The 19941-nt window shown below is 40.8% G+C and overlaps 2 protein-coding genes across 3 annotated transcripts; both read left to right on the top strand.

The window, feature by feature from the left end:
* Window positions 1-2945: 2945 nt before the first annotated feature.
* On the top strand, window positions 2946-5654 carry LOC309694487 (uncharacterized protein). The gene is made up of 4 exons (XM_082514597.1): window positions 2946-3132; window positions 3216-3576; window positions 4065-4237; window positions 5021-5654. The coding sequence occupies exons 2-4, from the start codon at window positions 3364-3366 to the stop codon at window positions 5529-5531; spliced, it is 897 nt and encodes a 298-aa protein (XP_082370723.1). The 5' UTR covers window positions 2946-3132; window positions 3216-3363; the 3' UTR covers window positions 5532-5654.
* Window positions 5655-8280: 2626 nt separating this feature from the next.
* Window positions 8281-19515, top strand: pgap6 (post-glycosylphosphatidylinositol attachment to proteins 6). Of its 2 annotated transcripts, XM_082512985.1 has the most exons (14): window positions 8281-8374; window positions 8675-8878; window positions 10376-10559; window positions 10655-10856; window positions 11440-11567; window positions 11673-11938; window positions 12278-12624; window positions 12734-12830; window positions 13428-13542; window positions 13820-13962; window positions 15715-15893; window positions 16247-16393; window positions 16502-16618; window positions 16707-19515. In XM_082512985.1, the coding sequence occupies exons 2-14, from the start codon at window positions 8812-8814 to the stop codon at window positions 17028-17030; spliced, it is 2316 nt and encodes a 771-aa protein (XP_082369111.1). In that variant the 5' UTR covers window positions 8281-8374; window positions 8675-8811; the 3' UTR covers window positions 17031-19515. The 2 variants fall into 2 exon arrangements, with proteins under 2 accessions (XP_082369111.1, XP_082369112.1); XM_082512986.1 differs by lacking the exons at window positions 8281-8374; window positions 8675-8878 and having other exon boundaries at window positions 10444-10559; window positions 10801-10856.
* Window positions 19516-19941: the final 426 nt, after the last annotated feature.

A 19941-nucleotide genomic window follows, 5' to 3' on the forward strand; every position in this document is an offset into this window, starting at 1 on the left:
AGCTGCGTTTCTCCAGAAACCTGGAGAACTTAAAAAATTACAAGGAAGCCTGACTAAGAGAATTCTGTCTGTGTTGGAGAATAAAGGTGGTCGTACCAAATATTAACTTTCAAACACCTTAGAAATGTGCTTACTCTGTTTTTATATGAATGATTTTTTGTGGTTGAGTTTTATTTTTTGAAGTTTCAATAAATTGTTGCATCTTTTCTTGATTTTCCTGACAAAATGTTAAGAAATAAGAGTTGGCTCAAGACTTTTACACGCCAGAATACCTGCGTGTTAAAAACACAGTTCTGATATTGAATTTGATCCATTTATACAATTTCTATGAGGGCAGTAATCCTTAACAGCAACTACTGTGACTCCTATATAAAGTTTACCTGAAATGGTCACTATAACAACAGCGTCGTCCTGGTGGCCGCTGAGCAGCTCCAGTAAAACCATTTGAGGTTTTCTGTTCCACTGCTGAGATTTAAATGTAAAGGTGAGTGAAATTTACGAGCCTCTAAACCGTGGCGTAAGCCGCCGAGGGAGGTAAAGCTAAAGGGCAGAAGAAATTCATCTTTTAAACCACGCATGAGATCATGACTCATTCTTTAACATAAACACTGTGCTCCCAGCTCATGCACAGACATGAACATTAGTTGTTTGGATGTGGTGGACACTTTTCGACACTTATTTTCAAATGAAGATCTCCAAAAGTTTTGAACTGCTGCTACTGCTTTGTATGTATGTTTATGTATTTTGTTAAATTCCAGCACCATCATTGCATCATTACCTTGATTCTATCATACATGAAACCTTCTGAAGTCTTGGATCTTGTTAATTATGAGGTATTGGCAGGTCCAGGTCAAGTTTTATGAAGCATCACTAACATGTTTTCTGCACTTTGCTTCACATTTTTAGTTAGGGTGATGCTGTATCATCATTGCATATTAAACAGGTATTAAACAATGTATTTTCTGCACAAAATCTTAGATGTGAAAAAGCAACAAGCATATAACCATCGGTCCAGTTTTAAAGAGGCATGAATATGGGGCAAAATGACAGCAAACAAAAATAAATCAACAATTTTAGCAGCTGGCAGATGTCAGCTTCCTCCCTGCTTGTTTGACCCATCTATGAGTCTAAAAAAGTAGGTTGTGATTCCTTCCACTTGGGGCTTTGCAAATCTTGAGCACTTAAAGAGCCCACACAAAGCTTTGGGGTTTTTGTTTTGTTTTTTAATTGCGTGAAATCTATTTGAGCAAAACACTTCAGACAGCAATGATGATAAACGAGAACAACGTCACTCCAACAACACACTCAAAACAAACAAGTTCATACTAGCAGAAACACAACAACATGCTCAGTGGAAAAAAATGGTAAGCAACGCTAAGCTTTGCATTCACTAGCAATCCATTAACAGCCCGATGAAGTACAGCTGTGGGCGATCCGATTTTCAGACTGGATGGTGTTGCCACGAAAACTGAACCACAGTGAAAGAAGAGGCCGGAGGAAGGTCAGTGGGCTGATTAACTAATAGTTTGGTAGGTAAGTCAGAACCTACCTACCAAACTATTGCAAGCTTTACAACAAATGCAAACATTTTGCAGTAATGGGGTTTCCACAAGCTTTGCATTTTGGGAGATCTGTCTCATTCTTCTCAGCAGATCTGCTCAGCCTTTGTTAGTCTGGGTGTCAGTCACCTGTTAACTGTCACCCACAGATGGATCTTAATTTCTTGAAGTCCAGTTCCCCATGCCCCTGCACTCTGAAGTGCTTCTTCTATCTGTATGGTTCGGTTATTCTTTCCTCATGTTCGTTCATGAATACGGCAAGGCAGGAGGAAAAGAGCTTAGACGAGGTTGACGTGAAGGAGGACATGCAGAGGGTGTGACAGTGAAGGAAGAAGAAGAAATATTTCCTTAGTTTTTAGAAAAGCATCCTCATGGCATTATACCAGTGCTACGTCTGCCATCCTTCACCATCAAGAGGCCTGCACTTGCCTGTACATTCATTTTCTTCTTATCAGAGCACATTTTTGGCCATGCTCCCATAGATCTTTAAATGCAATTTAGAGAACTATGGGCAGTCTTGTGAGTAAAAGCTGTTACTTAGAATTGTTTCCATCTAGCACGCTTAGCTGCGTGTCTAATAGGGAAGGACAGTTTGGCTGAACAATAACATAAAAAATAATCTGATGATTCCAAAGGTTTATCATCTTATACTTCACTACTTAACCAGCTTTCACTGGTTTCATACCATAATCTAAGCTGGCAAGGTCTTCAGACACTTCCTTTGAGCTCATGAACTGTATGAACTATGTATACTGAGATTAACCAAATGCACCACTGAAAAGTGCATTATCTTACTTTTTTTCATTGATTGTACTTAATTGTATTTTTGTATTTCCTTCATATATATGTACCTGAGCTGAGGTGACGCAAAAATTTCCCCGTTGTGGGATCAATAAAGTCTTATCTTATTTCTATCTTATCTTAAAAACACAGGAAATCATTCCTGCCTGTGGTTATCTTTCTGTTTTTAACTTTATATTTTATATTTTGTGTGTAACATATCGGGGATATTTCTATATTAGAGCTATTTTGTAATATATTGTATTATTTAATATGGTACTTACTGTCTTGGAGCACGTGTGACCACATATTTGCTCTGGGATTACTGAAGTATTGTGTCGTTCTGGTGTGCACTGTGTACTGGGAAAACTAGTCAGTGGAATTTCCCACAGATGGACTACAGTCAAGTTTGAATACCTTAAGGCTTAAAAGAAAGCGAAACCAGACTGTTTACGAGTAATCTGGAATAACAGGTAAAATACATTCAACCCATTTAAAACTCAACCTGGAAGTAAGTGTGTGTGTGTGTGTGTGTGTGTGTGTGTGTGTGTGTTTAGATTTTAAAAATGCCAGTAAAGTCAGTCACGTGATCCCATATCTTTACAGGGTATCCGGCGCGCTCTGGTCTCCGGCAGCTCGGTGCTCGCAGGTGTTTCTGAAGCTTGTCAGTGTGAAATTCCTGCCATTGTTTGAGGAATGCACAAAGGGCATTTCCACTTTCCGCCGTCATGTTCCGGGCTGCATACCTCTGTAATAGGCTGTGAATGGTGACGGCAGTCAGCTGCCGCACTTGGTTTGTTCGTTCATACTTCCAGCGTTTTCGTAGATTTTTCTGCGCTCCCGTGACAAGTTTTTGTTTGTTTGTTTGTTTTCCAGTCGCGATCATGCTGAACTGTGGAGCGTTCAGGAATATAACCCTCGGACTGTGCTGTAAGTCGAAAAGTGCGGGCTGGTTTGCGCGTGTGTGAGGTTTAAAGGGAATTTACGCTTAAGTGTTCCTTCCCATCCAAAACCAGCGATCGGGATGGCAGAGGGGTTATTCAGGGATTACTCACCGGATCTAACAGAGCTGGAAAATAAGATCGGGATGAAGACACCGGAAAGTCTTCTGACCTGGATGAGAGATGCTCCAAATTGTGAAGGTGGCCGGAGGTCTGAAGTGAGCGGCAGGGAAAACCACAGCGCTGATTTCCCCGAGGCTTTATCTGACAAAATTAACAACTTAAAAAAAGAGCTGGTAAACATTTCTGTGCTCACTAATAATTATTTCCTGTGTGTGTGTGTGTGTGTGTGTGTGTGTGTGCGTGTGTATTATATGATACAGGTATATTTATAGAAAAGATTCCAAATGGAGTTTCCATCATGCGTTTTAGTGACTCACTATTACCTGTGTATTTTTCCTTACTTGGCCAAAGCTAAGCTACAACCTGTACAACTTGTTTAGCAATCACTGTGACATGTATGAAGTGCCATTCTGAGCCACTTCACAGGCAGCAGTTTATTTCTTATGACAGTCACTCTTACCTGTGTTCTCACCACACCTGTCAGTGCCACATTCTGACAACAGATTCCTATGTTGACTCCCACCACCTTTGTTCCACTCTAATGCAATTAAAATGAGCATGATAGTGGGGTGGAAGGAGTGGAGAAGTTCATAGTACACACACACACACCTGTTTCTTCAGTTACACCTTAACACTCACTAACTCTGTGGCATTTAATCAGAGATGGCTCCGTTCTGCCGATGTAAGGATCCTACGGCAACTGGTGGCTTTGAACGAAGGGATCGAGACCATGCGCTGGCTACTGGAGGATAGGGGCCCTTTAACCAGTCGTGGCAGCAGTTTAACAGGAAGCCTGAGCAGCCTGGAGAATGGGCCTTTGATGTCTCCCTGCAGGTGGGTAACCAGGTGTCCCACTCTCTTGTCTCCATGCCCCACATACTAAGGCAATGTCTCACATTTTAGTGTGCAAAAGAGAACACAGAGACATACAGTGTGATTTTTTTTTTTTAACGTTTTTATTGTGATTGCTGCAAGCATGCAACTTTAACAGCTTTAATGTTTTCAAAAAGACTGTTGGGATCAAGGTGTTAAAAAAAACCCTTCTATTTTTGCTTCCAGGTTATTTGTTTTACCAATGTTTAATCTGCATACCTTTGACATGTTTTATTTTAAAACTATGTGTCAGTGTTACTAATGTGTCCCACACAAACATTTAATTTATTGTGTTCTGGTCACCCAGCATGTTACCTATTTAGTCTTTTGTAGATTAAATGACGATGTTAAATATGCGTACAGCTGCTAAGAGGATACACTAGGAGTAAGGTAAAGCTCTTGAACTAGAATTTTCTTGCATCCCTGCAAGTATACACAAGTGGCAGTTTCCTAAATTTAGTAGCCTACAGCATGTTGGCAAAATAATGCAAGATTTTCTAAAAGCGGTTAAAGGGAGAAGTTGTGGATCAAAGGATAGTCAAGGACGTTTGTGGCAAATTAGAAAACTCAACTGGAAAGACATAAATCACAAAATTGGCACATAAAATGCTGGCCATGATTTTCAGGCCCTTGCAGAAGAGGTCAAAAATTATGTGTTGCTGACCCATCAGAATAGACTTTCCTTGAGAGAAATGAACTTAAATCCTGCCTGTGACTGATGCATTTCTGTTTCTTTTCCCACAGAGAAAACCCAGACTACCCTGAGGAACTGACTGAAATAATGGGTGAGAATTCAGAGAATTCAAACCCTAAAAGCTATGCTGACATTCTCAGTTCAGACTCTAGTGAAGGAACATCTCAGAGTCCTTCCGGCTCCGAATTTTTGATCAATCATTCTGCTCCTGGAAGTTTTGGTCAGACATCATTTAGTCCAGCCAGTGGATTGAATGATGAACAACCACAGGACGTTTTTCTAACGTATTTAGCGCCAAAAGTAAAAAATCGTGGCGACACAATCAGAAGAGTTTTGCTTAGATCTTTCAAACCAAGAAAAAGCTTGGACGTGGAGACTTTTGACCCCACTCCACTTCCACGAGAGACACAGACATTACACCAACCTCAGGAGAGTTTCACAGCATCTCACACCAATATTATAGAAAAGGAAGACAGTGAAACCAGTGAGGAGGAAGTTTTTCTAGGCTATGATGCCCGGTGGTCCTGGGTGGAATCAGAAGATGATGTGACATATGTATGACGACCTCTGAACACAACTTTGATTTATGATCTTTGCTTTAAAGCTTTTCAACTAGTGATCTGAGACGTAAAGGCACTTTGGCACATTTTTTAGAATAAGATTAAAGCCACTGACTAATGTGAAGTTTCTCTGTGTGTCACTATATACTCTGTGTGTTTGACTTGATATTTTTAAATCATTTGTTATAAATATTAAATAATTAGAAATGAATGATGTGATGAAGGTTTCAAACACCTGAATGAGATCTGAGCATCAGATTTTGTGTCTTTGTTGTGTAACCATCGGGTCTTATGTTTTGTATTTGTTTAAGTAACTTTGCTTAGCAGTTTTCTTATCTTGAATTTTATGGACACTGTGCTTTCTTTCCTAAATCTCTTGAAGATAGGGGAAAAAATAGCAGAAGGTGATTTTTTTTTTTTTCAATTTAGAGTAAGGCTTTTTGTATTTATGAGCCTAATATATCTTTTTTATATATACAGTGGGGCAAAAAAGTATTTAGTCAGCCACCGATTGTGCAAGTTCCCCCACCTAAAATGATGACAGAGGTCAGTAATTTGCACCAGAGGTACACTTCAACTGTGAGAGACAGAATGTGAAAAAAAAAAAATCCATGAATCCACATGGTAGGATTTGTAAAGAATTTATTCGTAAATCAGGGTGGAAAATAAGTATTTGGTCAATAACAAAAATACAACTCAATACTTTGTAACATAACCTTTGTTGGCAATAACAGAGGTCAAACGTTTACTATAGGTCTTTACCAGGTTTGCACACACAGTAGCTGGTATTTTGGCCCATTCCTCCATGCAGATCTTCTCGAGAGCAGTGATGTTTTGGGGCTGTCGCCGAGCAACACGGACTTTCAACTCCCGCCACCGATTTTCTATGGGGTTGAGGTCTGGAGACTGGCTAGGCCACTCCAGGACTTTCAAATGCTTCTTACGGAGCCACTCCTTTGTTGCCCGGGCGGTGTGTTTTGGATCATTGTCATGTTGGAAGACCCAGCCTCGTTTCATCTTCAAAGTTCTCACTGATGGAAGGAGGTTTTGGCTCAAAATCTCACGATACATGGCCCCATTCATTCTGTCCTTAACACGGATCAGTCGTCCTGTCCCCTTGGCAGAAAAACAGCCCCATAGCATGATGTTTCCACCCCCATGCTTCACAGTAGGTATGGTGTTCTTGGGATGCAACTCAGTATTCTTCTTCCTCCAAACACGACGAGTTGAGTTTATACCAAAAAGTTCTACTTTGGTTTCATCTGACCACATGACATTCTCCCAATCCTCTGCTGTATCATCCATGTGCTCTCTGGCAAACTTCAGACGGGCCTGGACATGCACTGGCTTCAGCAGCGGAACACGTCTGGCACTGCGGGATTTGATTCCCTGCCGTTGTAGTGTGTTACTGATGGTGACCTTTGTTACTTTGGTCCCAGCTCTCTGCAGGTCATTCACCAGGTCCCCCCGTGTGGTTCTGGGATCTTTGCTCACCGTTCTCATGATCATTTTGACCCCACGGGATGAGATCTTGCGTGGAGCCCCAGATCGAGGGAGGTTATCAGTGGTCTTGTATGTCTTCCATTTTCTGATGATTGCTCCCACAGTTGATTTTTTCACACCAAGCTGCTTGCCTATTGTAGATTCACTCTTCCCAGTCTGGTGCAGGTCTACAATACTTTGGAGTCTGACTGTTTGGGGCTGTGGACAGGTGTCTTTTATACAGATGATGAGTTCAAACAGGTGCCATTCATACAGGTAACGAGTGGGGGACAGAAAAGCTTCTTACAGAAGACGTTACAGGTCTGTGAGAGCCAGAGATTTTCCATGTTTCAGGTGACCAAATACTTATTTTCCACCCTGATTTACGAATAAATTCTTTACAAATCCTACGATGTGAATTCATGGATTTTTTTTTCATATTCTGTCTCTCACAGTTGAAGTGTACCTCTGGTGCAAATTACTGACCTCTGTCATCATTTTAAGTGGGGGAACTTGCACAATCGGTGGCTGACTAAATACTTTTTTGCCCCACTGTAATTGCCAAGACAATAAAAGTAATTTATTGGTACTCTTGTTTGTTTCTTAGAAGAAAAGCCTGAATGTTAAATGTCATTATTGGTGAAATAACTGTTGTGTCCTTATATAGTTGGGGAATACATTTTTTTTAAGGTAAAAAGCATCGTCTAACTTGTTAAAAGAACTCCCATAGGTACTGCGGTGAGTTTGGATTTGGTGACTGCTAAAGCTGAGGCCTGTTTGACATCACTTTCAAAGTCACCAAACCATTCAGGGACACATTTTTGCCCAGCAGATGGAGGCATTTTCACTGCCATCAGGACATGTTTCTGCAAAGGTTAAGGGCAGGTGGTCTTTCACAGTGATCTGCAGTGATCCACCCCTATCAACCAATCCAAACTACTCACAAAATGCCATCACAGCATAACAGAGCCGGGACAATCTAGGATCACAGGAATTTTTTGGTCCCGCCTGCACAAATTACACCTGTCCTGAGACTAAATGTAAACTTGGTTGTGGAAAAAGTGGCTACAAAAAGACTAATTTTAATTGCCAAAGGTAACAGTTCATATAGGTTAGAAATCCACTTTTTTATTTTGCTATATCCCTCTTACTATTTTAATCAATTTGTTTAACCTCAGCATATTTTAAAGAACAACAGGAACAGGAAGAAACCAGGCTCGGGCAGAGGCAGCCAGTTGGAGGTTAAGGCGAGAAAGATGGGGCAAAAGACATACTGTGGAGCAGAGGCAGGGATTAAGTTTTAAGCCTAAAAACTGAAGGCTCTGCCTTCCATTCTACTTTTGAATATCCTGGGAACCACAAGTAAGTCAGTAGTCTTTTTATTTGTTTTTCTTTAATTTATCGTGATAATCATATGTCCATTGTTAGTGGTGTAATACGTGTTAACGCAAATCCACAATTGATTATTTTGAATTTTTTTTTTTTTTTTGCTTTATTAGCAAAAGTCAGATTTTTTCCTTTTTTTATATTTACATATTGTCTCTAAAAACTAATGAAATTGCGAGGGAAATACACAAGCCTTACATAGTATGTGTGTGTGTGTGTGTGTGTGTGTGTGTGTGTGTGTGTGTGTGTGTGTGTGTGTGTTATTCTTTCCGATAGGACGTAAACGCAACGTGACGTCATGTAGAGAAAACAGGAAGTGTTTCAAAACGTAGGGATGTCTTCTCGGGGAAGGTAAATTTGCAAGTGCAGGTGGATACGGAAGATGTAGCGACTCGGATAGTTGGGAAGGAAACATGAAAGTTTGGTTTCTATGTAGTCTCCTTTTCGTTGCCCTGACGGATTGGACATCAGGAGACGACGGTAAGTGTTTCGGGCAGAGGTCACACACAAAGTCCGACGTATTAGCACTTTTGCTAGCAGTCATGGCTGGCTTGAAGTTAACTCGTGAAAACACATGAGAGACGCACTGAGCTGCCAGCGCTAGTCAGTGAGCTCACAGTATATCTATGCAACGATGCTACTAACTGGTTATTTACCCTGGTCAAAGAAAGCACTTTGTTTCTACTGGTGTATAGACATGTTTAGCCCTCATTGTTTTTGTTTTGTTTTGTTTGTTTGTTTTTAGTCTTATCTTGTCAAGTGTCCTGTATGCATTTCCTTTCTCCCAAGAATGTAAATATGTAAATATTTCTTATTGGAAATGTATAGCTATCTATATAGTGTAATTTATTTTTTATATAAGGTCAACAACGACAACCTACTCCTCACCCCACCCCAAGACACACACTCTCTTAATAAACAAAAAAACAAGTAAACACACAAAACCCCTTCCTTATACTGCCTCATATCTTGGTAGTATGAGTAAGAACAGTAGATCATGAGCTCAGAAATGTATGTCTACTTCTCAAGATTAAAAATGTATATTTAAATATATTAATGACAAAAATAACCCAGCTAACTTAAAAGCCTTAAGCAGCGTGTGACACGACTAACTGCCAATGTCTGCAGAGGGGATTAAAAATCCTAATTAAAGATGAAGGCGTTTTGCTGGTTAAACTAATGACATTCAGTCAGTCAGCCAGGTGTTTTATGCTAAAGTGCTGGCGCAACCTGGTTAATTTGCCTGTTTTGTTATACTGGACGTGGTCAGAACTGCCATCAGTGCTCTATTATGAAAGCTTTCCTTGCCACTGTGCTATAGGAGTTATTAATAAGGAGTTATTAATGAGTAACACTCCATTTTCTCTACATCCCACATGTTGGCCAAGGTTCCTAAGAGAACAAAACTTATCTGTTATGATGCTACATCACTGAAGCCTGTTTACTTGCCCGTGCCAGCTGTGTTGCCACACAAAAAGCATATCGTAACTGGTCTCAGAGCAGTGAAAGCTGGGCCAGTAGCAGTTAGATGCTGGTCTCCCTTAAGTTTAGAGTCAAAGACCAGAGATCCAGAATGTGTTATGTGCAAATGACTATAAAAAAGGCTGCTGGCCTCTCAGCTTGTCCAGCTCCAGTCACTGTTAGTGGGGAACAGGGACTCGCATAAAATGGAGACAGCTACAGTTTCCTAAGAACACAAAACAAGCGCACCTGTAATAGTTAAGTGCAGCCACAAGATGTAATGTAAAGGATGAATGCACACACGTGAAGAGCTTTTTGACAGCACTGTTTGAGATGAAAGGGGAGAGATAATTGTCATTGGTAGGTTTTAAATATGCCTATTCTTGATTGGACAAGGGGAGCACTGCTTGCCTTGCTTGTCCTGACGGAATGCCACCGCTTTAGTGTGCGTCTCCATGTTTTGAGAGAAACTCCAAGATGATAAGGTGAAAGACTGTCTTACTATTTTTCCTGCAGATGGGCAGGTGACATTTGTGTCAGAGCTGTCATCCAAACCTGCCCAGAAATTATCAAAGTATGGCTGGTACGGGAATGCGAGGCTGCAGAGGTTTCACATACCGGAGGAAACCGCCATCGCTCGCTGGCTCTTTTCTGTGACAAAGGGCCACAGTTTCCACTGCGGGAGGCATAATGTCACTATGTAAGCTATGAAGTTTATTAATAATGACCTTTTGAGACTCCTTATAATGTATTTTATCCCCCCTAACCTAACCTTATGTTATAACCATTTTGCAGCTATATTCGATGGGGTGCCCCTCCTGTTATAAACCCCACAGGGCAGGAGTTTCCCAATACGACACTGTGGACCCCCTGTTTGTCTCTGACTTTACCTGTAATCTCAGAGAACTCCACAACTTTTAACCTCTCTGACCCTGCCCCAGGTGATTGGTACGTTGCTGCTCACTTGCCTGAAGATGATGGCCGCATTGAACAGAAGGTTGGTATAGAGCAGCATATGGTGCATGTTGCTGCTGCTGATGCCACAGTTAGGTTAGCCACAATTTTTCTTCCCTGATCCAGTGCATTAAAATTTCTGTGACGTTACCAGGAGTATATGGAAGAAAGAACTGGTTTAAATTTTCTTGGCTGTTTCAAATTGTCATCTAATTTTAACAATTATGTAACCTTTGCACTTGCATGAGGGTGAGGGGGGGCAGGCAATGTACATTGTTAGTATTCTGGTCATGTTACACTAGTACTCACAATTTCCTTTATCACTCTAACTTGATATATGGGAGCAGTTTTTTTTTGTTTTTGTTTTTTCATGCTAAACCGGCTGAACCACGTTCTTTGGCTCTGTTCCTCCTGCAAAAGAGTTTTCTTACTTATCATTTGATCTGTTTACATTTTATCTTAAATCTCTGCATTGTGTTGGTGTGCATTAGTTTCCTATTGTTCTCCTGTAATCACCTCCTCTTATTCACTTATTCAGACTCTGAATGGCGCCCATCTGTGTAAGAAGAAGTGTGCAACACAATGTCTTTATTTATAGACCTTTGTTGTCTGTCCTTATCTGTTAGGGTTTTCCTTCCTGCTCCTATTTCTTCCAGCCTCAATTGTCAGTTAGGAGAGCAGTGGACACACCTGTTTTGCAGAACAGCATATTCCTGACACAAACTGCAGCCCCTGACAGACCTACACGCCTTAAGTAAGAAGTGCATGTTTTATTTCCTGTATTTCCAGTCTTTGCACATTTTTTTCATGCATCAGTCAGAAGACCGTAAGTGAGTGTATTTTGTTCTCTTGCTCTTAGATTGTATGTTCCTGAGTTTGCCTCTTCCCTTTCGGTTTCTGTGGCTGGCTGTTCATCAGAGGAGGGAACGGAGATGGGACACTGTTTCCTGGTCCTCAGGCTTGGCTCAGCTTCTCTGCAGCAGGGCCCAATAACAATGAACTGCTCAGGGTTTAGCTGCTCTGCAGCTCTCTCTAATCCACCTTGGGACACCTGGATACGAGTTGTTATTGAGAGCACCCGAGCCAACCGTACTGTTACCTTCAGCGTTGTCTCAAACTACACAGGTGAATTCAGAAATATGTACACTGAAGTATGTACACACATTACACCTGTGTTTGAAATCACTCTTTACTCACTACAATATATAAACTACGCTGTGGGCCCAAAACATCCACCAGTACCTTAAGAAAAATAGTCTAAAATATGGTCACTCTCTCATTGCATCATCATGAATGAAAAGAAAAAAAGAAGCCTGTCAAAAAATAAACCCACATTTCTTTTCTCTTCCACTTTGACAGTGAGCTCCAAATGTTTAAATAAGAAGTGCTGAATGAGTGCATGATTCCAGACACAACCTGTATTTCTGTTCTAACACATTTTCTTGTGTATCCATTTTGCGTCAGTGGGATGTAAGCCAAAAAGTCTTGGCCTCAAAGCAGATGATGAGATCTTTAAGCTCCATGGCAACAGCAGTTATAGCAACTCCTCATCATCAAGCAACAGTTCGGTGCTTGCAGACACAGGTGTCTCCAGCAATAAATCGTTTTCATGGATGTCACAGTTGCTGGGGTCAGCGTGTGTGTGGAGCATCCCTGTGCTGTATGAGGAGGTGGATGTCCTGTCACTGCGATTCACCCCCGTTGGTGGAGCCAATGTTAGCGTTACAAATACACACCCCACGCTGCTCACATACCCCCTGCACGCGCACGCCAGTGGTGGCACACTCAACCTGCAGCTCACACTCAACTCTGTGAGTAACATTGAATCGCTGTACTTGCATAGACAGATTGGAAAGTCACAGAGTTGAGCTTCTGTGAAGATTTGCGTTGATACATGCGTCTGTGTTGTGTTTTTTGTAGACTAACATGACATTGGGGAACAGCAGCAGTGTGGTTGCATGTCTCTCTCCCTGGACTCCAGTCCTTGAACTGAACCACTCTCAGTCGTGTCGCACAGGTACAGTAGCACTGATTCAAATTCACACACATCAAACACCAGAAAACATTGCTTATGCCTAATTGATCAGAACGCTTTGATGAAGAATTGCATACAAATGTCTTAATTTTTGTAGATAGATTATAAATCAGCTGAAAATTTTTCTGTTTAAATTGTTTTTACATAAAGTTCAAGTGGTTTTCTATTACAATTCACTTTGTTATCATGGCTTATTTAGTGTAGCTTTATGGGATCTCTTAAAAGTGTTTCATCCATTTGTCATAGCTGTGGCTCAGGAGGTAGAATAGGTCATCTTCCGATCAGAAGTTTGGTGGTTTGATTACATGGTGCATGTCAAGGTGCCCTTGTGCAAGGTACTGAATCCTGAGCTGCCTAAGATTCTTAGGTATAGAGAAAAAAAAAGCAGTTTTGTTATTGGGTGAATGACTAGGAAGTAATTTGAGTACTGTTGAAAAGTTCTATGCATTACCAGTTCTTTTATCATTTCAAACAAAATCTAACACAAAAAGGTATAAATTTCAGAATTCACAGTGGGTCTGATTTTTAGATGACAATGTGTCCTGTAGACAAAACAGTATGTTGTTGATTTGATGACAGATTTATTTGGAGGTTATGGTGTTGCTGTGAATGCCAGCGTTCCTAAAGCTGTGGTCAGGCTGCCTTTTCCTCAGTCAGCAACGTGGTACCTCACCCTGCAGCTTATATGCAACAGGTAAGTACACACACACACACACACACACACACACACACACACACACACACACACACACACACACACACACACACACACAGCAGTAGCAGACTGTGTTCAGTTATTCAACTTTTCTTGCTTCAGATATTTTTGAAATGTACACTAAATATGTACCAAATCTTACATTTTAGAAGTTTGAAATTTGATGAAATGAGGTGTCATTCATTTATTCATACTTTGTGTGTGTGTGTAATGTATGTATAATATTACATGCATGTGTTTGTGCTTTTTCTTGCAGCAGTAACTGTGGTAACGCATCAGTGGTGTCTGTGACCCCAGAGGTGTTCCTCAGTGCCTGTGTAGAGGACTGTGGGTTATACGGTGAATGTAGACTTCTGAGATCTTACAGCTACCTGTACGCTGGATGTGTATGCAAGGCTGGTACGCCCACACACACACAGGCACACACAGTCCGTCTCCCCTAAGAAAAGGCCTTGTTAAAGTTGTAGTAGAAGCACTAAAAATATTAACCTATGTCTTGATGCATGTTCAGTCATCCAAGTAAGGAAATCCCAAAAAGTCGATTCTGTTCATCTGGACGTTTTCAGTTTCGTCACTCATCCAAGTGACTTCTTCAGTCTCAGCTGACTACAGGTTTCCCCAATCTTATAAACAGTAAATTTCTTAAGGTACTGTTTTTCAGCTATTCAGTTTTGAGCAATTTGACTGAAAATCCTCCAAAAAGCACAGAGTCAGCTGCTCAATGAATGGGTGAGACAAACAAATTTTTACCGTTGATGTGCTAAAATCAACAGAAGAGCAGATCTGATAGAGATTTGCAATGCTTCTAGATAAGAAAATTCTTCAAAAGGTGTTTGAATTCACTGACAGCATGAAAAGTCTGAGACCAGGCAACAAAGGACGTTTGACCTTTTTGTTGTGTGTCGGAAACCAGAGCAAAATACGGAGAGTGTCCTCAGTGGCCAGAAGAGAGGAGGACGCCACACTGAGGATGTGGACAAGTGGGTGAACAAATTTGTCTGACAGACAACTCATTCAAGCAGACATCCTTCCAAAAGGGTTGAACTTTTGCTGTGACGCATTGAGAAATCCCACTAGTGGACTGATCACAGCCATTCTAAACAACAACATTGCAGACATGGAAGCAGAGCAGCTATGGACTAAAGTTTTGGCTGGTCTCAGCAACGCAAATCCCCCACCATCCAAAATCAGCACAGAGGAGAAGAAGGCACTCATATCGCTTAGTAATGACATCAACAACATCATCGTCTCAAGGGTAGGTGGACAGTTTTGCTAAAGCAGAAAGACTATCGTGAGAAAATCACTGAAGAAGTGGAGGTAATTCATAAGTGATTACAGGATGACCCCAACCTCAGCAGCAGGACCACTCTCTGCACCGACCACGTGTGTTTGCTTTTGGAACTGTGTTTTAATTCCACCTATTTCACATATAAGAGTCAGTACTACAGGTAGAAACATGGGTGTGCCATGGTGTCCAGTTTCACCCATTGTGGCCAACTTTTACATGGAAGAAGTGGAAAAGAGGGCTTTGTTATCCTACCCTGGAACACCACCAAGTCATTGGTTCAGGTATGTAGATGACACCTTAAGATGCGCCACAATTCACTGATCACATTAACTCGGTGGACCAACACATCAAGTTCGCCAGGGAGGATATGAAAGTGGCAGGGTAGCCTTCTTAGGCTGTGAGATTTCATTGGGGACATTTAAAAGTTGATGTAAACCTACACATATGGATCAGCATTTAATGTTTGACTCTCATCATCCACTGGAGCATAAACTGGCTGTCATTAGGATGCAACAACACAGACCCAACACCATCCCCACAGATACAGCAGCCTGGAAGCAGAAGAACATTGTCACTGATTAGTGGTTGTTGATCTATGGTCGTGATAATTTGTATATAAGTGATCCAGAAACTGACCTCACAGCCTGTTGTTCATCGGTGGTGTTAGTCTCAGTCATTGTGCAAATGTAGTGTGTATAAGGGTGTGGAAACCTGCAGTCAGCTCAGACTGAAGAAGTCACTTGGATGAGTGAACAGAATCAACTTGTGTCACTGCAGCTTATATTTCACTAATATTAAAATATTTCGAGATCTCCTCCTTAAAAAATTACAGTCATGCATTTATTTATTTTCACTGTGTGCAGGTTGGAGTGGTTGGGGCTGCACAGATGATTCAACAGCTCAGTCGTATAGTCACCAGCTGTTAGCAACTCTGTTGCTCACGCTCAGCAACTTGGCTTTCCTGCCTGCCATCGTGGTTGCAGTCAAACACGGTTACATCACCGAGGCCTCTGTCTACCTCTTCAGCATGTTTTTCTCCACGGTAAAACATTCAGGAACATGCATGTACCTTTTTATACATGTAGACATACTTACGAGTGTGTTTCTGATACATAAATAGGTTTAAGAGTCGATTGTTATTGTGTGGGTTTGTGTAAGAGAGGAGACGGTGAGCTTTCCTGTTTCTGCTCTATTACACATTGAACTTTTAATAGCTTTAATATCATTTTGGCATAGTTTGTAGGTGGTACTGAGATATTCAGTAAACTTGTCACCAATAAAGATGATACAAAAATAGTAATAAAAAAAACCAAGATGAGCATCAGCAAATAATACTAATCTTAGTTTAAACGTTGATATCTGCCCTTACTGTCATTGTTTCCCTCTTGTTTGTAGTTCTACCATGCTTGTGACCAGCCGGGCATTGCAGTAATGTGTATAATGGAGTATAATACTCTGCAGTACTGTGACTTCCTAGGATCCATCTGCTCCTTCTGGGTCACCATCCTGTGCATGGCTCGCATCAGAAACGCATTCAAATATGTAAGATGCTGATTCCTGCCTCTTCTTTCATACTGTTGACACACTCTGCTAAGGATTGGTATGTTTTAAAAGGCTGTGTGGGTTTTTCTTGCCCCTTTGTGTGTGTAGACTCTGTTCATGCTCGGGACTCTGCTGATAGCCATGTCAATGCAACTGGACCGCACGGGCCTGTGGAACCTGCTGGGCCCCATCCTCTGTGCCATACTGATCATGGTCATTGCCTGGGTAAGAGACGCATTTTCCATCTGTTGCAGATGTTGATTATATTTTGGACTGTAATAAAACTGTTTTTCCTCTTCTTTTCTGTTTACAGGTGCGCAAAGGGGTCCATCGACGACATTGTTACCCGCCCTCTTGGAGGCGTTGGGTCTTCTACCTGATCCCGGGGGTGTTGTGCGCCTTAATCGGCCTGTGTTTGTACACTTTTGCTGAGACAGAGGACAACTACTATTACACACACTCGCTGTGGCACATCCTGGTGGCGAGCTGCGTTGTGTTACTGCTGCCACCAAAGAAGAAAAACAGGGAGAAGTTTGGCTGGAGCAGTGGCTGGACCCTGAACTGGAGCTGGAGACCCCGGGTTTGTGGATACACTCTCTGTGAAGGCAGCAAAGATGAACTCTACACTGTCACATAGTAGGTCAGGAGATGCTATGTCTAGGTAGTGGCTGTTTGACACCCTTAGACTTACACGAGCATCTGATCCCTGCTGGTGTTGACATTTTACAAAAAAGTTTCCAAGCAATGTATTTTAAAAATCAAAGTGGACCTATATTCTCTTGGGTCCGCAGGTTTCTTATTCATAATTGCATTAAATTAAGTCTTAAACAAAACATGCACAAACACATTTGAAACCTCCACAGTGGACTATTTGATCAGCGGTTCATTGCACCAGCTTAATGTAGGGTTGAGCAACAAAACCTTAGACTTTATGCCCAGGCGTTTATGTGCTTTGCGTATGTTTCACTAGTGTAGGACATTAATGTTTGAAATATTTATAAAGAACTCTTTTAAGTCTTTATATTTAGTCTATTGACACGACTATGTTTAGATCCATTCGATGCATGCTTGATCTTTAACTAACAGGTAGTTTTAATGCTAGCTTTTTTTCACGGCTGCTACGCTCTATTGTGCAGTTGTCCAAGTGCAATGCGCAAGAAGACAAATTTATTAGACCATTTAAAACAAAACAACACCTTTGCCAAAGTCTGCTTATTACATTTTTCATGCCTTAATGTTCAATTCAGTCTCCTAAAGGGCGTTGGACTCACAATTGACAGTTTTATAGTATCAAAATGACCACAGCTAAAACCACAGGTAACAGCATCTTTTCATTTGCCCGTTCTTCTTTCTAGCACCTACACTACCCACAATGCAATGCAACACTTGCACAGTCAGTTGTCCCAGTAAAGAGATTATCTTTGACTCCATACACAAATATATAATATGGTACTGTAAACAAATTTTAATGTATAAAGTCAGTGTGATTCCTTTTTAACTTGCGCTTAAGTTTTTGTCCAAATAAAAACTGTCTTGACCCTTATCGGCTTTGCCGTCACCCCAACAGACTTTGAGTTAGATGATATAAACAGGTGGGGAAATGTAAGTGTAAAGCAGTGTAGTAAATGTTAGCATTGTAGCTTTACATCACTATATCTGAATGTTCAAATGTGTAACGTGTATCTGAACATTTTCTACCCTTAAGGATGTTTATAGCCGAGTGTGTTATTTTTGTGAACTAATGAAAAAGACTTGCGCACAACTTTGTAGTTGCACACATGTTTGAGTTTACACAGAACTCCTCTCCTAATGAATCTACCAGTTTAACTTAGATTATAAAGTGATATAAACGGAGAGCAGACCACACTGTCATTTTTAGTGCTTGCTGTAACCACGGTAACAGCACAGAAGACTCCCCTTTTTATTCTTTTGTCGTTGCTCGCATATTTTTCTGACAGGTGCACATTGCAAAACAATGATGTCAGACTTATGGCAGTGGAACTTTTCCACACCAGTCACATGGCTGGCTCTGTTTGCTATTCTGTTTCTAAAAACTATTCACAGTGATAATAAAACGGCTTTACTGATGCTAAATCCTGTGTAGGTCTACATTGTTCCCCTCAGACGATATGTCAAATTCAGTAAGAAAATTGGTAAAGGATGTCGCCTACAAGCAGACCTGGCAATGGGATTGGTGTCATTAAAATCATAACCAAAGTCGTCCCTAGTTATGGGCTACATAACTAGGGATACAGCTCATAACTATAAATGTGAGTTTCACAGATAAAACTGAGTTCACTAACAAATGCATCTTTTACTGGAAGTTATCCATGCAAGTCTCTTTCTTTGTTTACAGATCTGCTTGCTGATACAAAAAAGGTCTCACATGTAAATGTTTTACACATTCAGATACGGTAATACACAGCCAGCGTACTTAGGGCCCCGTTTTGTTTCCATATTCCGTTTGATTTTCATAATCATTGGTGAACTAAGTAACGCCGTGTCCTTCTTTTAAGCTCTAATTCCGTTAAATTCTACTCCAAAACCACTTCCTGTATTCACCTGACGCACCTTATGATTAGATGCAATGTATATAGCTACTGATATTACATAGCAGAGCAATCCAGTGTTCATAGTGTGCAAAGTGGAACTTATTGAATGTATATTCAGAATTTAGTCTTGTGCCTCTTTGTGTACTTTGTATGCCTGAATGTGTGTTTTGTCTCTTCTACCAATAAGGCTGCTGAATACTTTCCATACTGTTTTATGTAAGATGTACACACTACTTTACACTTTGTCTAGTGTGTTGCATACTGTAAGGGTTTTGCACTTGGTTTAAATTGAATGTTTCCTACTAACACTCTTGCATTCCCTTACTTTTATTGTTGTAATGCTCTTTTTCTCTCATGTATTAGCGCGAATCACATTGTTGAATAAGTAGGAGGATGAATAGGATTTCTTCAATCGCAACACACTGTTGCTCTCTTAATGTGTAAACATGGAAAAAATGTAATGTTCGGCATCAGAAATGATTTTATTTCCCTGTACTGTTAGTCTGTCAAAAACCCAAACAGTATTTTAACCTACCAAAAATAAATCCATGTGTAAAGAACATAATTTCATTTGTTGTCAATGCTTTTTATGTGGCTGCTCTTTTCTGTTCCTAAGGCGAAGACACTCCATCGCCAGCACTTATACTTGGATAGCAGAGAAGGGATGGGGAACAGAGGGAAGCAGATTATCCTAATCCTCAAAAATGCTGAAAGTGTGTGTGTGTGTGTGTGTGAGTGAGAGAGAGAGAGAAAAAGTATTTCCCCCTTTCCATAAATAGCTTCCCTCCATTAGTAAAATTGATGGTCCTGCAAAGCTTAGAGATCAAAACATTAAGCTGAACTGCTTTGGTGTGGTTAGCGTGTAGACCTACCTCCGAAAAAATGTGAAGAATTTAAAAGCCTGTTTTTGGTTGGGGGGTTTTTTTGTTGTTTTTTTTTTTGTTAACACGTTGTTGCTGTTGAGTTGCACTTCAAAAACTGTGGAATCTACACTTT

The sequence above is a fragment of the Aulonocara stuartgranti genome (assembly GCF_965226115.1).
Source record: "Aulonocara stuartgranti genome assembly, chromosome: 18".
NCBI lineage: Eukaryota > Metazoa > Chordata > Actinopteri > Cichliformes > Cichlidae > Aulonocara > Aulonocara stuartgranti.